Genomic DNA, 20808 nt, shown 5'->3' on the forward strand with positions numbered 1-20808 from the left:
CATGCCTGTAATCCCAGTGCTTTGGGAAGCTGAGGCAGGTGGATCATTGAGCTCAGGAGTTAGAGACTAACCTGGGCAATATGGCAAAACCCCGTCTCTATAAAAAAACAAAAACAAAACTTAGCCGAGAGTGATGGCATGTGTCTGTAGTGCCAGCTATTCAGGAAGCTGAGGTAGGAGGACTGCTTGAGCCCGGAAGGTTGAGGCTGCAGTGGCCCATGTTAGGGCCACTGTACTGCCAGCCTGGGCGACAGGGAGAATGTCTCTAAAACTAAGATAAAATAAAAATAAAATGGGACCTTGTTTTGGGGAAAGCAAAGTGGCTTAAAAGATAAATGAGGAAATACATGAAAAGCACTTTAAACAGTTCTTGGCACCTGGTATGTGCTCAGTAAGTTGTTAGCATCTAAAAATATTGCTTGTGTATTACTGATAAGTGTTGTATGTTTCTTCTCTACTTGAAATTCTAGAGCAGTGTGTTAGAAATCAAAGTCAAAGTTACTATACATTTTTGGTAGGTTGTCTCTCTTCTCTCTTACTGGATTTGTTAGTTTGTTTTCTGCTTCTTTGCTACATATATTTGGTAAATTTGTTCTTGAATTCTTACTCAGAATTTACAAGGATTTGCTTGGCCTGGAAGACGGATACTTGGCTTTGGTTAAGAATCTTCCTCACTGATATGATCATCTATCAGGTAGAGTATTACGCATATTTTAGGTACCTGTGTCTGTACAGCATGGCTGTGGTGGCAAACCAGCTTTCCTATGCAGAATGTGTCATGTTCCCTCTTGGGCTAGTCCACTGCCTCCTGACACCTGTTCTGTTTTCAGTGGCTGAGGGGGTATGGTCCATTTTCCTTTCAAAGTAACTATCAGCCGGGTGTCGTGGCTTACGCCTGTAATCCCAGCACTTTGGGAGGCCGAGGTGGGAGGATTGCTTGAGCCCAGGAGTTCGAGACTAGCCCTGGCAGCATAGTGAGACCCTGTCTCTACAAAATAAAAAACTTAGCCAAGTGTGGTGGCATGTGCCTATAGTTCCAGCTGCTCAGGAGGCTGAGGCGGGAGGATCACTTGAGCCCAGGAAGTCAAGACTGCACTGAACCATGATAGCACCACTGCACCCCAGCCTGGGTGACAGTGAGACCTTGTCTCAAAAACAAAACAAAACAAAAACTCCAAAATGACAAGCCTGTACCTTCTATGTTACTTTTGGTGTATCCAATCACACCTCTCTGTAAAAGTAAGATGTTTACTTTTCGGTAAAAGAGGATTACTTCTCACCCTCCTCTCTGCTGGTGGAGTCTGCCTGGCTGTACTGTTCTCCAGCATCTTAGACCTAGAATGGAGATAGTCGATAATTCACGAATGAGGTGGTGTTGGAATGGGCAGGTTGCTGCTTCCATCCTTCATAAAGGAGAAGTGGTGCTTGTAGTAAAATATTTCTAAAGAAATGTTATATCCAAATGTGCTGGATCACAGGGCCTGGTTATTTTCTTTAGTCTCGAGACCTAAGACCAGAAAGAAAAATCTTCATCCTTATAAAGTACCGCCAGAAAGAACTCCCACCTGGCTTTAATTAAGTTGATTTGATTCTATTGCCAATTCTCCGTTTCTTCCTCAGATGATCAAACCAAGCTACCGTCTTTGTATAGTTGCTTGCTCGTTGCTTCATGAACCCTGGAACGGTATTTTTTAAATTTCTTTTTTTAACAGCGATGTTTTTCCCCTCCTTGCTATTCTATCTTTCTTAGGGTCAATATAAAAAGGCGATAGCCAGCCTGCATCACTTAGCAGCTCTCCAGGGATCCATTTCTCAGCCACAGATCACAGGGCAGGGGACCCTGGAGCATCAGAGGGCACTCATCCAGCTGGCGACGTGCCACTTTGCGCTAGGGGAGTACAGAGTGAGTACTGCACACATACATGCCTGCCGCAGGTGCACGGGGCCACCTGGCCTTTCTCCTTTCCCTAGCGTGGCTTTTCATTCAGTGCACGTTGTTTCAATTTGATCTTTCTGCCTAGATTTATTACTTAATCTGCTAGTGAACATCACAATGATTTTGTTTTACATAATTTTCTCTTTACTACAGCTTCCCTGAAATAAGGCATCAGTACTTTTTACGTTTCTTGTTCATTGTTCCATTTGTTGGAGGATTTTTCTTTTTATTATTATTTTTCTTTTTATTATTATTACACTCTTGTCTCTTCTGTTGTACTTGGAAACACAAGGGCATTATTAAGTGGGAAATGGAGATTTATATTTAGCTTACTCAAACTTCAGATTCTCTCTTTAAATGGTAATAACACGCCCGGGTGTGGTGGCTCACGCCTATAATCCCAGGACTTTGGGAGGCTGAGGCCAACACATCGCCTGAGGTCAGGAGTTTAAGACCATCCTGGCCAACATGGTGAAACCCCATCTCTATTAAAATACAAAAATGAGCTGGGTGTGGTGGTGGGCACCTGTAATCCCAACTACTTGGGAGGCTGAGGAAGGAGAATCACTTGAACCTGGGAGGTGGAGGTTGCAGTGAGCCAAGATTGCGCCACTGCACTCCAGCCTGGGTGACAAAGCCAGACTCTGTCTCAAAAAAAAAAAAAAATGGTGATAATACCCAATAGGGGCAGATTTATAAATGGGTGTGTTTCCTCCAGGAGGTTTTAAGCCCTTCCTACTACAGGGTGGGGACTATGTTTTTATCTTTGAACTCTCATGACACCTACCACAGTACAATAAGTGTTTGAATTCAGTTAAAATGATAACCGTGTTGTTGTGTATGCAAGGACTGTATAAACTCAAGGCCACAGCATAACACAAACTGATTTCTTCTCACCCGTCTATATGTTGTTGATCACTTTGTGATTAAAATCCCTAAATGTTTTTTAACTTGAACTTTGAAATATGATTACTAATTTGTCATTATGATCTTTAGAAAGGAACAATTGGAGAATGTGTAAAGCATTCAAAATTGAAAATGCTTTTCCACCATTATTTGTATAATTATCCATCAGTTACTTAACTCTAAGTTTTAATTAATTCCTTTTAAGAACTTAAAAGGCAGCACGTATTTACTCACACCAACATATATATCTCATGTAGAATTAGCTATACTGCATACTAACTTCATTGTAGTAGGGAATATAAACTACTAAAGAAGACAGACTTGTCTAACTTAAACAAGACAGACTCATTTCCTTTGAGGGCTTAGTTCCAACCTCTGAGTACATCACTATTAGGCCTATGGGCAGTGTCAGACTGACCTGATTCCTGACTTCCCATCTTTAGCCCAGACTCAATATGTGCAGATGTAAGTGTCCTTAGTTCTCTGGCTGTCTTTGTCTGCTTGGGTTGCTATAACCAAATACCATAAAGTGGGAGGCTTGTAAACAATAGGAATTCATTCCTCACAGTTCTGGAGGCTGGGAAGTCCAAGGTGAAGGCATCAGCAGATTCAGTGTCTGGTGAGGTCCTGCTTCCCGGATCATAGAAGGGACAAGAGAGCACTGTAGAGTCGCTCTGATAAGGGCACGAATCCCATTCATGAGGGTTTTGCTCTCATCATCTACTCACCTCCCAGAGGCTGTCCCTCCTGATGCCCTCACATTGGGGGTTAGGTTTCAACATACAAATTTTGGTGGGAATGTAGACATTCAGACCATAGTACTGGCCCTTAGACACAAAACTTTCAAGTCTTGGTGGACTCTTACTCTAGCGAATCCTTTTGATTCTTCCAGTGTGATACTAATCTCTTTGCTATATTACCTTGTATTTCTATTGTCACCACCCTAATCCATACCTTTTAACTAAGTTTTTGGCCTATCACCCTTTTTCCAACCCTATAAAATTATAGTCGTTGCTTTCTAAAATACTGCTTTCATCATTCTACTTAACTGAAGTATTGGTTTTCTTGGTGCTCAGTGTTGAATCCCGCTGTTGGCTGGGGAGTAGAAGCAGGGTGTGGGGAATATGGGATCCCTGAATTCAGGGGCACATGGTTTGAGTTAGGGAAAAAAGTATAAGTGTTTGTATAAGACAATGAAAAAATCAAATATTAGTTGATAGTCCTCAGTCATAGGCACAATAGGCATTCAGGGAAGGGTGTTTTCTTTGTTGGGTCCAAAGACGACTCAAGGAAAGATTGATAGAAAAGATTGGCTGGAGATGGGCCTCGAAGGATGGCAGCTCATAGCTCTGGAGTACAAGTCCTGGCTAGCTCTGTGACATTGGTAGGCTACCTCACCCAGGCCTATCCAACTCCAGAGTTCAAGTTTTCAACTACCAGGCTGCTCATCTCTCTAAACTAGAGCTTCACAACCCTGTGGGCATAGGTGGGTTCTAGAGGTGCCAATATATGGATCCTGCAGCTTTTGGGGCAGTCAGCCATGACCTAGGGCTGCTGGGGCCACCCAAGGTCAATTGCTGCCAACCCTGAGCAGCCACACACAGATTACTTTCAGGGTGTGCCACAACATGAAAAGGGTCGGGAAGCATGGGTTTAAATCCCCACTTCCAGGAGTTCAGCAGTGAGAACACATGGACACAGGGAGGGGAACATCACACACTGGGGCCTGTCAGGGGGTCGGGGGCAAAGAGAGGGAGAGCATTAGGACAAATACCTAAGGCATGCAAGACTTAAAACCTAGACGACGGGTTGATAGGTGCAGCAAACCACCAAGGCACACATATATGTAACAAATCTACATGTTCGGCACATACATCCCAGAACTTAAAGTACAAAAATAAATAAATAAATAAAAAATTACCCAGAGACCCAGAGATGTCTCTGGCCTTTTGCATAAAAGAAGAAAAAAAAAAAGCTCCAATTCCTCCTCTGGAAAATAGAGAACAAAAGGGTTTGCTTGACACAGATAAAAGGCTCATTGCATGGAATCTGACTGTTGTTAGGAGAATTTGAGTAGATAGAGAGGGAGCGGTGATGCAGACTGTCTGAATCAAGGGCAGCCTGCACAGAGGCACTCGAGGCTCCTCTCCACCAGCACTGCATCCGTCCAGTGTCTCATCTGTGTCCTAGACCAAACCGCTGGCCCTCAAGTAAATCACCTAAACCCAGATATAGCCCTTCCCCATGTCTTTCTCTCCTGCCTGAAAGGCCTCTTTTCTGCATTCCAAATCCTTCCTCTCTTTAAGGCTTAGGTCAAGATAACCTTCCTGCCTGAAGCTTTTCTTGCTAGTTTCTCCTGTGTGTATTTTCTCCTGCATTTTAAGTTATGCTCTATATCATACTCCTTAGACCTCTGCTACGTTTTTTATTGTTAGTGTTTCTATGCAGTGAGTTAGTCAGTATCTTTCAGGCAGGGACATCTTTCTTTTGGCTGCTGCTGTGCTGTTGAACACCTCAGTACTTAATGCTTGGTTAATTTTTAAGTTTTGTTTTTTTAATAGCAAAGAATGGATTAGTGTTCCCTCTAAAGTCTAGTACATAGCTTTGAGTCTTATTCTTTACTCTTTCTGTATTCACTATTGAGCAGTGGTAATGATCACATGGAGAGGTAGAAATACAGACCTCCATGTACACATTGCCTGATTGTATGCTGCAAATATTTTGGTACTTTATTTGATTTCAGTTCAGAAAGCTTCAAGTTAGTTCCTTTTTGGTCTTTTCTGCTTTAGATGACATGTGAAAAAGTCCTTGATTTGATGTGCTACATGGTACTCCCCATTCAAGATGGAGGCAAATCCCAGGAGGAACCCTCGAAAGTAAAGCCCAAATTTAGAAAAGGTACAGTGACATGTTTTATGACTATTTTGTAAAAATAGCTTTAGAAAGCCAGGCACGGTGGCTCACACTTGTAATCTCAGCTACTCGGAAGTCGAGGCGGGAGGATAGCTTGAGCCCAGGAGTTTGAGACCAGCCTGGGCAATGTAGTGAGACCCCATCTCTTAAAAAATTTTAAAAAGAAAAGAAAAATAGTTTTAGGACCCAAGGCTGAACAATGTTTTACAGTTCCTAATGAGATAATACTGCTGCAGGGCTTGCCAAATTGTATAAAAAGTTAATCCCTTTCCAAGTTTTTCCTTGGCTCTGATTTCATGAGCAGCTGTAAATGTCTTTCTTCCAAAGCTCTCTTCACTTCCTGAGTTTGTTATCCCTTTGACAAATTTCAGTGAACTCTTTTTCCTGTCTTTACAATTCTAAAAAAATGTGTAGATGATTAATTAGGAGGTATCTGTCAGCACATCCCTCTGAAACCATTCTGAGCTTCAGCTCAAGCTTCATGTTGCTTGAAAAATGAAATGTACAGCTGATCTGAGTTTGTTAGAAAAAGATACATAAATTAAACTTGAAGAAAATAGATGACAGGAAAGAATAATGCTAAGAGCAGAAGTCAATGAAATAGAAAACAAAATAGAGAACATTAATAAAACTGGAAGTTTTTTTTTTGAAAAATATTATAAAATTGATAACCCCCTAACAAGATCGATAAGGAGGAAGGTGAACATAAATTACCAGTATCAGAAATGAAAAAGGGAATGTCACTACAAATCCTACTGAAATCAAAAGGACAGTAAAGGAATACATTATGAAAAACTTTATGCCAATAAATTTAACAACTTAGATGAAATGAAAAAGTTTCTTAAACACAATTTACCAAAATTGACACAAAAAATAAACAGAAAATCAGAATGTTCTGCCAGGAACGGTAGCTCATTCCTACCTAGAAGTTCGAGACCAGTGTGGGCAACATGGTGAAACCCCATCTCTACTAAAAATATAAAAATTACCCAGGTGTGGTGGTACACACCTGTAGTCTCAGTTACTCAGGAGGCTGAGGTGGGAGAAGCATTTGAACCTGAGAGGCAGAGGTTGCAGTGAGCCGAGATCACACCACTGCACTCTAGCCTGGTCAACACAACCAGACTCAAAAAGAAAGAAAAGAAATCAGAATGTTCAAGAAAGAAAGAAAGAAAGAAAATAAATAAATCAGAATGTTCCCTTAGCTATTAAGGAAATTAAATTTGTTATCAAAAACCTTCCACAAAGAATTCAGGTTCAAATGGCTTTACTGGTGAATTCTATCAAGAATTTAGGAAGAAATAGTGCCAATTCTACACAAACTCTTATCAGAAAATAGAGGAAGAGTCCCAATTCATTTTTAAAGGCTGACACAATAACCCTGATAGTAAAACCAAACAAGAGTATCACAAGAAAAGAACTTTAAAGGCCAGTATCCATCATGAATTATAATAGGTGTCAAATCCTTAACAAAATATTAGCAAATTGAATACAGCAATATAGAAGGACAATATATTATGACCAGGTATACCAGGAATGCATAGGCGTTTGAACATACAAAAATCAGTGGCCAGGCATGGTGGGTCATGCCTGTAATTGCAGCACTTTGGGAGGCCGAGGCAGGAGGATCACGAGGTCAGGAGATAGAGACCATCCTTGCTAATATGGTGAAACTCCGTCTCTACTAAGAAATACAAAAAATTAGCCAGGCCTGGTGGCAGGCACCTGTAATCCCAGCTACTCGGGAGGCTGAGGCAGGGGAATCGCTTGAACCCGGGAGGCAGAGGTTGCAGTAAGCCGAGATTGCGCCACTACACTCCAGCCTGGGCGACAGAGTGAGACTCCGTTTCAAAAAAAACCAAACAAACAAAAATCAGTGTAATTCACTCCATTAGCAGACAGAAGGAGAAAAATCATGACTGTCTTAGTAGATGCATATAGAATTCAATATCAGTTCATGATAACAAAAATCTTAGCAAACTAGGAATAGAAGGAAACTATTTTTTAACATCAAACTTAACTATGAAGTATTGAATGCTTTCCCCCACTAAGATTAGAAACAATACAAGGATGTCTGCCCTCACCACTTCTGTTCAATAATCTGGAGATTCTAGGCAGTACAGCAGGCAAGAAAAGTGAATAAAGGCATAAAGATTTGACAAATATGAGTACCTTTATTCACAGTTACATATTTTGGCCAGGCATGGTGGCTTATGCCTGTAATCCCTGCACTTTGAGAGACTGAAGCAGGAGGATTGCTTGAGCCCAGGAGCCCAAACCAGCATGGGCAACAAAGTGAGATCCCGTCTCTACAAAAAATTTAAAAATCAGTCAGGCTTAGTGGTGTGCACCTGTAGTTCCAGCTCTCTAGAGGCTGAGGCAGGAGGATCGCTTGAGCCCAGGAGGTCAATGCTGTGGTGAGCTATGATTGTGTCACTGCACTCCAGCCTGGGTGACAGAGAAAGATTTCCCTGTCTCAAAAAACAAAAACAAAAAACCCAACACAGTTACATATTTGGCTATGTAGAAAACTTGAGGGAATCTCCACAAATCCCCAAGGCTGGGCGCAGTGGCTCACACCTCTAATCCCAACACTTTGGGAGGCCGAGGCAGGTGGATCACTTGAGGCCAGGAGTTTGAGACAAGCCTGGCCAACATGGTGAAGCCCCATCTCTACTAACAGTACAAAAATAAGCCAGGTATAGTGGCACACACCTTTAATCCCAGCTACTCAGGAGGTTGAGGTGGGAGAATCACTTGAATCTGGGAGGTGGAGGTTTCATTGAGCCAAGATTGCACCACTGCACTCCAGCCTAGGCGACAGAGTGAGACCTTGTCTCAAAAAAAAAAAAAAAATTCCAAGACGTTTTAGTGTATAAAAAATCAATTCAATTTGTATGCTATTAATAAGCAATTAGAAAATGAATTTTGTAAGATACTATTTCTGATAGCATCAAAAAAACATAAAATACTTAGAGGTAAATTTAATGAAAGATATGCAAAACCTCCACTTTGAATATCAGAAAACATTTCTGAGAAAAATTAAAGATTTTTGAAAATGGACAGATCATGTTTCTATATCAGAAGATTCAATATTATTATGGTGCCAGTTCTCCCCAAATGTATCTGTAGATTCAATGCAATTTCAACCAAAATGACAGCAGACTTTATGGTTTTTGGTGGTTTTTTGCTAGAAGTTCACAAAGTGATTCTAAAATGGAAGTGGAAATATTACATAATCTAGAATAGTCAAAACAGTTTTTAAAAAGACACAATTAAGTGACTTATACTACATAATAACAAGACTTAATATACAAGCATAATAATCAAGACAGAGTTGACAAAATAGCGACATAAGAATGGAGAATCCAGAAATAGACCTGCATAGATTTGATCAAATGATTTTCGATGAAGGCATCAAAGTAATTCAATAAGGAAAGGAAAGACTTTTCAACCAATGGTGCTGGAGCAGATTACGTTGTATATGTTTGAAGTTTTCTATAACAAATGGTTAAAAAAAAAATCTAGCCCAGACTTCTTCAAAAATTAAGTATTTCTGCAGAACAGAAAGTTTCTGGTTGAAACTCATGACCCTGTAGATGAAGACTCACAGCTTGAGAAACACTAATCTAAGGTGTACAACTAGGAGGCAAGGCATATAATTAGGTAATGACATGTTCAACTTGGTAATGCTAAGTTAGTTTCCAGAGTGGCTGCATGACTTTATATACCTTCCAGAAACTGATTAGGTGGATAGGACTGACCTAGCTGACTTCAAGACTTATTTTAAAGCTTTAGTAATTTAAGACAGGGTAGTATTGGCACAGGGGTTGACCAGTGGAACAGCATAGAAAACTGAGAAATAGATGACATTAAAATTCAGTGGGGGAAGAATGAATTTATTCAATAAGTGGTACTAGAACAATTTATTATCCAAATGTAAAAATGACATTAAAAAAATGAGATCCCCTCCTTCACACTACATAGACATCCTTTAAATTTTAAGGTTGAAATGTGACAGCAAAAACTCCAAAACTTCCAAACTTTTAGAAGAAAATTTAAAAATAGAAAGATTAGTAAATTTGATCACATTAAAATTAAAATACCAACAAAGGCTGTTATAATCAAAGTGAAAAGATAAGGCATAGACTGCCAGAAAATTGTCTATCACACAAAATCAACAAAAACTTAGTATATAGAGTTTTGAAAGAGTTCCTTCAGACCAGTAGGAAGCAATTATCCAATCCCCATAGAAAAATAGGCAAAGGACAGGAAGAACAGATTCACAGGAGCAGAAATCCAAATGGCCAAAAACAATTTGGAAAGATTCTCAACCTTTTGTCATATGGGCAATTCAGAATAAAACAATAAACTACCATTTCACACACATCAGAATGCAAAAATTGAAGAGGATGTGAAGGAACACAGTGCCACGTGCTTCTGGAAGGTGTATAAAGTCATGCAACCATTCTGGAAACCAACTTCCCATGACCAAGTTGAACATGTCGTTACCTAATTATTAAATGTACCTCGCCTCCTAGTTGTATACCTTAGATGAGTGTTTTTCAAGCTATGAGTCTTCATTTACAGGGTCATGAGTTTCAACCAGAAATTTTCTTTTTTAATGAGATAGAATTTAATAATATTTTAAGACGACATCTCAGACAAGAAGAGAGACTATTATTCCATGCACCTTTTGTTTTGGATCTATCACATTATGTAAGTATGTGTGTACAGGATCCCATGTGAAAAATATTATTTATTTCTTGCTATCTTGCCTCTGAGTAGAGAAAGATAACAGACATAAAGAACACAGACCAGAAAGGAAAGATTGGGATTTTGCTTTGAAAGCTGTTGCTTAAAGTTCTTTCCACAAATGTACAAGAATATGTAAGAATGTATATTTATCATTGTAATAGTGAAAAATTGGAAATGTCAATATCCTCTGTAAAAGGAATGCAGACAACAGAATACTATATAACACTGAAAATGAATGAACTAGAGCTATGTGTATTGATATTGACCAGTTGATAAATCTGAACCACATGAAGTTGAGTAAAAAAAGCAATTTGCAGAAGGATACATACAAAATGACACCATTTATATAGTAGACTGAAAGCATGCAGAACAATCCATTGTTGTTTATGTGTGTAACAGTCATAGGAATGACAACCACTGCCTTCAGAATTATGGCGACCTCTGGGATGGAAGAGAATGGGATCAGAGAAGGATACACAATAGGCTTTAACTGATTTTGTGATTATTGATATTAGAAATGTTTAAAATTAAGATATTAACATTTCATGAAGCTCAGTGGTGAGCACACCAGTTTTATATTCTCTCTATATAACTTTCTGTATATTTGAAATGTTTTCTCATAAAAAGTATTTAAGCAAGTTTAGGAAAGAATATTGACAAATGAAATCTAGAGATCATCAAAAGCCAATTTCACCATCACAAAGTATAATTGTGTTTCAAATATAATTGAAATTGTGTGACTGTTGCATATTCTCTTTTTTGTTGTTGTTAATGAAAGCATCTTAAACAGTTGCCTTTCAAAGCTGTTATCTTTGATAATAACGTACATTAACCTAACATTGTGGACTTCTGTTAGGTTCGGATCTGAAGCTCCTGCCTTGTACCAGCAAGGCTATCATGCCATACTGCCTGCATTTAATGTTAGCCTGTTTTAAGGTAAGCTTAAAGTTGATTAGCTTGAAAAAAATGTAATTTCAAATATTATTCTCATGACTCGAGAACTTGAGAACCTTGCTAAGGATTGTTATTTTAGTACTTTTGAGGGCAGGCCCAAACAGTTAGAAAAGCACATGGGCTACTAATTAACAAATCTATATTAAATAATGACTGCGCTAGGCAAAGAGAAGTAGCAAGTTCTCCCCGTCCTCAAAAAGTGTAATAGTGGGACAGATATGCAAATAACCTTGACTGTTGTAGTGTTTGGTAAATATTTTATCAATAAAAATATATTAGCTACAAAGAAAGGGAATACAAATTACGGTTAGGTTCATGGAGGGATGATGAGTTTGTCATTGTAAAGATGTGCTAGATGAAGCATGTTAGGTGTTGAGATCAACACCAGTAACGGCCCAACAGTTGGGAAAGTTCCAGGACTTGAAAGAACGCCAAGGCCCTTGGCTGCAGGTAAAGCAGAGCCTTAGAGCAGGGAGGCTTCATTGTTTCTGGAAGGTTTGTTGGCCAGAGAGTAAAACATTGGGTCTCCACTTCAGTGCAGTAACTCCCACTTAACTCATCATCCATATCACTTTTTTAGGGCAACAAAAACAATTTAAAGTGTGATTTTATGCATAACCGCTCATTTGAAACAAAAACTTTTGACCATTTCTTTAGTTCACACTTCTGCTTATTTCCTTGTGGCTCACCACCTTTCCTTCTCTGCAATCCCATGTTCTCTACAAACAGTTCTCTCCTGGATGGCCTCTTGCCCACCTTCCACTCCCATCTGCTCCCTTTCAAAGAAATCTTCAGATTTATTTCTCCATTACACAGGATGAATCAAAGTTCTCTGCCCCTGATTCTCATATACAAAAGCTTCAGGCCCACCCATGTCCAACTGCCATCTACACACTGCCAGCAGCTGTGCAGAGGGAGCCTGAGGCTTCTTTGGTTAGAATCCGCCCTCCTTAGAAGGCAGCTGTGATGTTTACCAGCCATTTCGTTTTGCCTTTGTTTCCTTCTTACTCTAATGACCTTTATCACACATTTGCATATACAGCATATTTTTGGAAAGTGATGTTTGCTGTATTTCAGATTACCCTGTGACTTCCTTTTCCTTCTGTCTTGTATAAATCTTTGTCTTGCAGCTTAGAGCTTTCACAGACAACAGAGACGACATGGCATTGGGGCATGTGATTGTGTTGCTTCAGCAAGAGTGGCCACGGGGCGAGAATCTTTTCCTGAAAGCTGTCAATAAAATTTGCCAACAAGGAAATTTCCAATATGAGAATTTTTTCAATTACGTTACAAGTATCCTTTTTTCTTGTTTAAGCATAACACATTCTGATTTTCTTTAGAATGAATACATGATAGAAAAAGAATGAACCATTCTGGATAGAAATAATGATTTTTACTATTTTGCAGCGAAGAGAAGGAATGGGGATTAAAACTGGGGCTGTGGCAGTTGATCTTCTCAAAGTCGTAAAAGACGTGATTCAAGGAATTGGGAATCTTACAACCCTCTTCCATTTTCCACTGCTAGGTGACTTCTAAGAAGGTACCCAAAATGCCTCCAGTAATAGCCTACAGGTTGCTGATAGGTGCAGCTTGCCTGGTTTAGTCAAGGAATATAATACTAATAGTTCCTCTTCTTCCATCTATCAAAAGAATGCTTCCTATAGCCTCTGGGGACAGTGGCTGTGCCCTGCTATCACTTGTTAGGGCACCCTGCCATAGCTGTCTTACCTACCAATGAGTACCCACCAGAGATGCTGCACAGCACAGTAGCTGCTCCTGACATTAGGTAATGCTGTATTTCACACTGCTTTTTAGGGAAAGACCTTTGAATTAAAGGTTAGTTATCAATTTGGGTGTTTTTACTTCATTGTTTATCTTATTACATTATTTCTGAATCGCAAGGAATCTAAATGATATTCTTGTTCAGGTGCTCAGAGCAATAGTTTTTATTTTTATTTTGTTTTTTTTAGAGTTGGGGTCTTGCTGTGTCACCCAGGCTGGAGTGTAGTGGTGTGATCATAGCTCACTGCAGTCTTAAACTCCTGGGCTCAAGAGACCCTCCTACCTCAGCCTTCTGAGTAGCTAGGACTACAGGTGTGCACTACCATACCAGGCCAAAGTAATAGTTTTTAACCATGGTTTGGGACAGATATCTTTTGAGAATCTAATGATAGTTACATAATTTTTCACTAGAAAAATGCATACATGAATGTCATCGACATATTGCATAAAATTTGGGTGACTCACAGAAGCTTCCTCCTCTAATGCATCTAAAAACCCTTGCACCCCAGTTATGAAGAAGTAATCACTTGATTTTTATGAATTTTATGTTCTGTAACACCAAACAATCCTCCCTACTTTCACCTCCTCTTTCATTTCTTATTAAGAAAACAAAAAAATTTTGCTCTTGTGACCATGTAGTATTAATTATTATTGATATGGAAAACATGTTGTCCTCACACTCTTTAGCCTGGCACATCTCATGCCAAGAGTTATCTGTGTGAGGGAGTTTAGTGGGTATAAGAATCAGGTTTTGGCATCAGACAGATCTGGGTTCAAATATGGAGTCTGCAGTTAGTGGGGTAGCAACGGGCAAGTTACTCAACTGCCAAGACCCCATTTCCTTATCAGAGAGAACTGGCACCTTTTTTAGTGGGATGGCAATGGGCAAGTTACTCAACTGCCGAGACCCCATTTCCTCATCAGAGAAAACTAGCACCTTTTTTTACATGTGGTTAACCTGAATCTGGCCTGCAGATATTGATATGCTGGAGGAATTTGCCTACTTGAGAACTCAGGAAGGTGGGAAAATTCATCTGGAATTACTACCCAATCAAGGAATGCTGATCAAGTAAGCATGTTCTCTTTTGCTCTTCCATGCTGAGTGCTCACCTTTTGTGTCTTTGTATGAAGTATTTGTAAATGTCTATACCTATCAAAAATTTAATACAAAGGACTTTAAACCTGGTCTCTGTTATGACAGTCAGTTTGATTCTGGGTACCCTTTGAAAAACTTGCATTTCCTTAACTACATTTCTTAAAACACTTTGCTTAAATTGGGGTATTTTTGTCACATTTGCAACTTTTTCACTAGACAAAAGTCTCATTCATGGTATCTTTTCCTTTCAAAAATTTATAGGGTGATTCTATAAGTTTCTGATTAGTCACAGAGTGCCTTTAATTAAGAACAGTTGTGTGGCCAGGCATGGTGGCTCACGCCTGTAATCTCAACACTTTGGGAGGCCAAGGAGGACAGATCACCTAAGGCCAGGAGTTCAGGACCAGCCTGGCCAACATGGTGAAACCCCGTCTCTACTAAAAATACAAAAAAAAAAAAAAAAAAATTATGTGGGCATGATGGCGGGCACCTGTAATCCCAGCTACTTGGGAGGCTGAGGCAGGAGAACTGCTTGAACTCAGGAGGTGGAGGTTGCAGTGAGCCGAGGTCATGCCATTACACTCCAGCCTGGGCAACAAGAGTGAAACTCCATCTCAAAAAAGAAAAAAAAAAAAAAGAAACAGCTGTGCTTAATTAAAATTGTGCTGGGTTAGAAAAATTCTTTAGGAAAAACTACAGACTTTTTATTTATAAACTACCTATGAAGCCCTCCTATGCAGTCCTCATTACTTACATAACACGAAGTATTAATAGCCAGGTGTAGTGCCTCTAAGAACACACCTGTCCCAAGAAATGATGGTGGGAGTGGTTGGTCTCCACCATACTCCCCTGAACTCACAAGATGTTACTAAAATTCCGGGTTGGCCCAGATGAAAATGCCAAATTAGTGACCATTTATGATTTTTAAATAGCTCATAAATCTTGCTTCTCTCCTTCAATCCTCATTGTAGTTTGGGTAATATATCCTCTCTGCTGTAAATGCCACGTGTAGTTTTATTTTCATACTTCCTCCTTTGCTTCCTGCACATTCAGTGTGTCTGTAAGTCAGTGTTAGAGTTTCTGCAAGAGACTGAATCCTGAATGAGAAGAAAGTACTGCTAAAACTAAAAACATTTTTCTTTTTCCCTCAATTGTGGAATAAACTAGTTTTCAGTGGTTGAAAGCAAAAATCCACATCTTGTTCTATCTTGATAGTCTTAGAAATGCCTAGGGAAAGAAGTAAGAAATGTTCATTTTAGATTTCTGTAACCTCAGTACTTTGCTGCGTAGCAAACATTTCTTTTTGTGTCTAGCAAGAATAGGGTCTTGTGGACTCCATTCTCAAGAATGGAAAGATTAAGTGGTTTTTTCTCCTTCATCTTATAAGTGTTATTAAATTATAAACTTTTAAAATAAAAGAACAATGCTCTTTTTAAAAATACACGAGACCTTTCTGCATTGGGTTGCTTAAGCAGGATGGACAAGGACTGGCATCTTCCCATCCCCATTTACTTTTCTAAGATCGTGAATCGAAACTTTGGGAAGAATAACTATGTTGTTCAAAATATTCTTAACAGTGTTTGGGGATAAAGATTACCTTTGGATACGGAAGCCCAGGTAACCCCTTTTGTATTGTGATTTGTTTTCTAGACTTTGAAACTGGATATACAAATACACCCTGAATCAAGCTTTTTAGTTAATTCCCATCAGCAGTCACTATACGAGTTAATATAGAGACAGCCATAGTGGAACCGAAGTCTGTGTACATAGGATTAAACCTACAGATGATTATCACTTTACCTAGATAATGCCTAACTGTTAGTGCAGGTGTGAGAGATGGATTGTCAAAAAATCAACAGTTGAACCTCAGACTTCATTGTACTGAACCTTTCTTCTTCTACCAGTTTTTACTGAGCTGAAGAGTGACATAAGTCCACGTGGACAAACCCTAGGATGAGGAATGAGAGCAAGGGGAGTGTTGGGTACCAGCTAGTATCACAGGGAAGAGTGTTTGGAGTTGTTTGTGTAAAGGATACCCATCATGCACTTCTAACTAGTGAGGGATAACTCCAGGGTCTCCCACCTTGATCAATATAACCCTTAATTTCTTCTAACTTTCTATAGAAGACAAGCCTCTTAGGAAGGCTGCAGTTTCATCAATTTGGAAGCAGGAATAGGGATTATTCCCTAATGATCTGACCTCGTAGGGATTTGCCCAGTCTTCACTGTGTGAATCTCAAGCTTAATTACTTATGCCTAAATTAACATGGTAGAAAGCACACTGCTTAAGCCAGAGAGCTCTTCCTAACTGAGGAATGGTTGGAATCTTTATTAAACAATCTAAATTCCTTTTCCCTTTGGCTTCCAAACAAGTTCTCTGAAGCCATTACAGACCTTTTGGGTGGTCCCTCCAGATGAGTGGCAGAGATGTTGTGAGCAGTGTACACTTCTCCCCGGGGGTAAGGCTGTGAGTCTGCCCTAGCTGTGGCATCTGGGATGCAAGCAGGTACAGTACCAACACTGAGGGCACCCGGTGCTTCACTCAAAGGAGGGAGAAGCTTTTAATCTGTTATACAGACCTTTTGCTCTTAAGTATTTTAAAATAGAGAAATGTTTCTGTGCTGATAAATGCAGTATCTTAGTTGTATTAGAGTGGATTAAAATGGAAAACAATGTCCTACTTATACTCTGAATAGGGTGGATAATAATGTTCTATGAGGTGATCACCAGCTAACACACTAAATTTTTGTTGTTACAGAATTCTGCACAGCCATGGGTCCCGGACTCTTATTTTCCCCCATCTGTTCTCAATACGTTTTTGAAATTGAAACTCACCCTTTTTTTTAATCAAAAACATTGCCAGACCATTTAGTCCTCTTGGAAGGCCTCTCCGGTGGGGCTTCAGTCCTGTTAAAGATGGTTACCAGACATCACCAGGTTGAATGCTGGGACTGGTGTACCGTGAGAAGAGTGGAAAGTAAAGAGGCTGGCTTTGAAAATGTGTCTTCTCAAAGGCTGCCCCTACTCCCTATTGCCATTCAGCTGCATTCCATCATCCTCTTCCTCACTGGTCGCTTTTTATACCACATCAAAAGGGGGCTGAGCTCTGGGACCAGGAACTGAGACGCCTCTGGACACGCACCAGCAGCAGCGGGTGCAGTGAGGGCTGGCTAGCTTCTCCCCAGTCTCCTTAAACACCCAGCCACGGCCAGGGGCTTGTTGAGGTTAATGAGTTTCTGTTTAGTCTGCTTCTAGTCTTGTGTATTTTCTCTGGAGTGTTGTTTTTGCAGTGCAGGGTGAGTCGGTGTGGGTGTTTGAATGCTGCTGTTTGCTGTTTTTTAAAGGCCTTCTAGCCCTCCCATGGGGTTGCTGCAGCAGGAATTCTTACCTGTGCTTCAGCCCAGCATACAGACTGCTGACAGGTACCAAGTGGAATAAACGCCCGCTCATAGTGTGCTGTTTGTCAACATGTTCACTGCCCATGGTTCTCAGCTCTTTGTTCCTCAGTGCTCTTTTTCATGCTTTCTTTATTTTTTAATTTGTTCTGCATTTTGGCAAACCATCTGGTTGTAATATTGTAACATTTCTTATTTTTTTCCATAAGTTGCCAGTGTGTTTGTGTTCGATTTAAAAATCATTATGGATCTGGAAAAAACAATGAAAGCTATATAAATCTGTATTCAATTAAGTGCACATTAGCTTAGGTGCACTATGATTCTCTTTTGATAAAACTTTAAGGCTTTCGGTCATATATATTTAAGGATGCTGACGTTTATTTTAAGTACATTTTTATTTGTGGATATTCATATGAGTGACCAATCATTATGGTCATATTAGCAATTAGTTGCCTGGTATCTAAATAGGCACTAATGTGTTTTTTTTCCTGCTACTGATGTTTTTTCAGACCTTACCTTTCTGAATCGAAAATATTTGATAGGCTAAAATGCCACATTTATTAGCTGGTTTATCCTGTTCTTAAACCACAAAAGCTTACTAATTCTCTTTTTCATCCAAACTTACCAAAGTGATAGCACTTCTAATAGAAATATAATTGAATTGTGCCACTCTTTATATATGGAGATAATACAATTGGACCCTGATCTGCAGGATGTAGCATTTAGTTATATTTTTAGTGGTATTAAAAGCAGGGTTTATTAGCCAGGCCTGGTGGCATGTGCCTGTAATCCCAGCTACTCGGGAGGCTGAGGCACAAGAATTGCTTGAACCCAGGAGGCAGAGGTGGCAGTGAGCTGAGATCATTACCACTGCACTTCAGCCTGGGTGACACAGCAAGATGCCATCTCAAAAAACAAAAAAAAAAAAAAAAAGAAAGAAAAAAAAAGGAGGGTTTGCCCTTTAGCTAACTGTCTGCAAGTGCCAGTAACCACCGCTTGGTCAGAGGGTCAGCTCCAGTTTGAGGCTGCAGCCTGGGACCCAGAAGAGCAGTATCTCAGGGCAGCATAAATGGTTTGCATCTATCCTGGTGGGACCTCACTGATGCTATGTCCTAACTACTGAGCTACCCATCCAGATTTGACGAGAGATAGTCACAAAGAAGTGTGCATTTACCCCACGGCCCTGCTGTTTTCCCCTGTAGTTCTTTAAAACATCCATGGGCATTAGAAGGTTCTGTGATAGCTTTACTTATCTAACAAAGCTGGATCTTTTTTTCTTTTCATCTGTTGTTTTACAACTTGGTGACTCCTGTTGTCCTTATTTGATATGATCATTAATACAAGTTTTTAAAAACAGAAACATTTTAGAATAATTTTAACACTTTTATCTTGCCCAGAACATAAAAAATCTTCATTTTCAATCCTTATAACTTTGTGTGAGGGAAATTAGGCAGCAGGGTGGGAAACAGAGGTGACTTTTATTTGTCTAAGTCTACCAAATTGCTGAACTAGTAGGTAAAACTCCCTTCCTCTTAACTGAGCTGACTGATTTTTGCTAGATTTTTCTTTTCCTTTCTTCATTTTGTTTCTTCCGTTTCCTGGGATTTCATGTGTGATTTCTTTTTCTAAAGCACAACCTTTGGGGTGTAGTTAAGAGACCTTTTTCCCTGTGTCCCCACCACCCCTTCCACACATGTGCAGGTCTCCCCTGAGTGCCCAGACAGCGTAGGACCACGCAGTCCACTCCCTCTGCCCCTCAGAGATTCTGCCTCTCTCTCCTGACCTGTGCCACATTCTTGTGTCAGGACCCCACCTCCCGCTGCGTTTTCTTCAACATATGAGAGTCTAGATGGGCACAGCATTTAAAGGAGCTGCCCTATTCTGGTGTCCTGGGGAGAGAGACGTGCTTGTGACCCCGGCTGTGCAGGAGCCCTGAACCTTTCTGGGAGCACCAGCTGCGGGGGCCATGGCGGGAGCTCACTTGGGTGATTGGCTCATTCAGGTCTCCTCCCTCCTTGCTGCTGCCTCTGGAGGGTCTGCTGGCCTGGCTGGACATGAGCTCTTTGTAGCCAGTGTGGACTGGACCCATTTGGCCCTAAGTAACTGAATTGTGTACCAGTCAGCAGTAGGGATGCATAACACCAGAGCTTCACTGATTCAAAGGCAAAGCAGGTGGCATTTTACTGAACAATTAAATGTTTGAAGTAACCTTTTATAGAGTGAGAAAGATGTCTGTCTAGTTTTAAGTCTTTCTGAAGAGGAATGGGCTGGAATGTTTGGTTGGTTGCGGCTATTCTTGTGTTCTTTTTAAAATATCTGAAATTATACTTAGATATGGGGCAGGCTTTATTCCTACCCAAGTAGCAGCGATCAGCGATGCTGGTGCTAACCCCTGGTCTTTGTCTGTTTCCCTATTGCTGACCTCAGGCACCACACTGTAACTCGAGGCATCACCAAAGGCGTGAAGGAGGACTTTCGCCTGGCCATGGAGCGCCAGGTCTCCCGCTGTGGAGAGAATCTGATGGTGGTTCTGCACAGATTCTGCATTAACGAGAAGATCTTGCTCCTTCAGACTCTGACCTGAGTGGAGACCTTTCCACCAGACACAGCTCGGGGCTGTGTAATTGTAGGAGAAGACACTCAGCAGTGATTGCCATGGCACAGAGCCGTGGTCATTGTTGCTGTTACAAAGAAGAAAACCATCTGAGTTCTAACTCCTTGGTTGCTTAAGAGTAGTTGCCAAGAGTCTGAGAAGCTATTTCTATTTTTAAGAGTCATTTTTTGTAATTTTTGTAAAACAAAAGTCCCGATCTGTTTTGTAAATAAAAATCATCCTAAAATTTGAAGTTTTTAAAAATTTAATTCTTATGAGTTTTTGAACAGGGGTGCATTTTTCTTCTTTTCTAAGCATATAGCAAGGGGGAAAATCCAGCATAATTGAATTGAGTAATGAATTTTACTAATATAGATACTTACTTAAAAGACATATGTCTTCCATGACCTTAAGATTTTATTTTCCATAGTTAGGCTTTGGTCGGTATTACATATCAACATAATATTAGACGTTT

General features: G+C 40.1%; 1 protein-coding gene across 14 annotated transcripts in view; it reads left to right on the forward strand.

Annotated features, from left to right (window-relative positions):
* Nucleotides 1-20586, forward strand: part of INTS10 (integrator complex subunit 10) — a 35072-nt gene extending 14486 nt beyond the window's left edge. For 7 of the 14 annotated variants that reach the window (XM_016959175.4, XM_016959176.4, XM_063816899.1 and 4 more), the window contains 8 exons: nt 612-694; nt 1751-1903; nt 5632-5740; nt 11370-11449; nt 12598-12760; nt 14225-14318; nt 17690-17767; nt 20168-20586. In XM_016959175.4, the coding sequence (XP_016814664.1) occupies nt 612-694; nt 1751-1903; nt 5632-5740; nt 11370-11449; nt 12598-12760; nt 14225-14318; nt 17690-17767; nt 20168-20324 (917 nt within the window). In that variant the 3' untranslated portion in view covers nt 20325-20586. Of the gene's footprint in view, nt 1-611; nt 695-1750; nt 1904-5631; nt 5741-11369; nt 11450-12597; nt 12761-14102; nt 14319-17689; nt 17768-20167 lie in introns of all 14 variants that reach the window. The other 7 variants (XM_016959178.3, XM_016959177.4, XM_063816901.1 and 4 more) reach the window with 2 other exon arrangements.
* Nucleotides 20587-20808: the final 222 nt, after the last annotated feature.

The sequence above is a fragment of the Pan troglodytes genome, chromosome 7, assembly GCF_028858775.2.
Source record: "Pan troglodytes isolate AG18354 chromosome 7, NHGRI_mPanTro3-v2.0_pri, whole genome shotgun sequence".
In the NCBI taxonomy this organism is placed as follows: Eukaryota; Metazoa; Chordata; class Mammalia; order Primates; family Hominidae; genus Pan; species Pan troglodytes.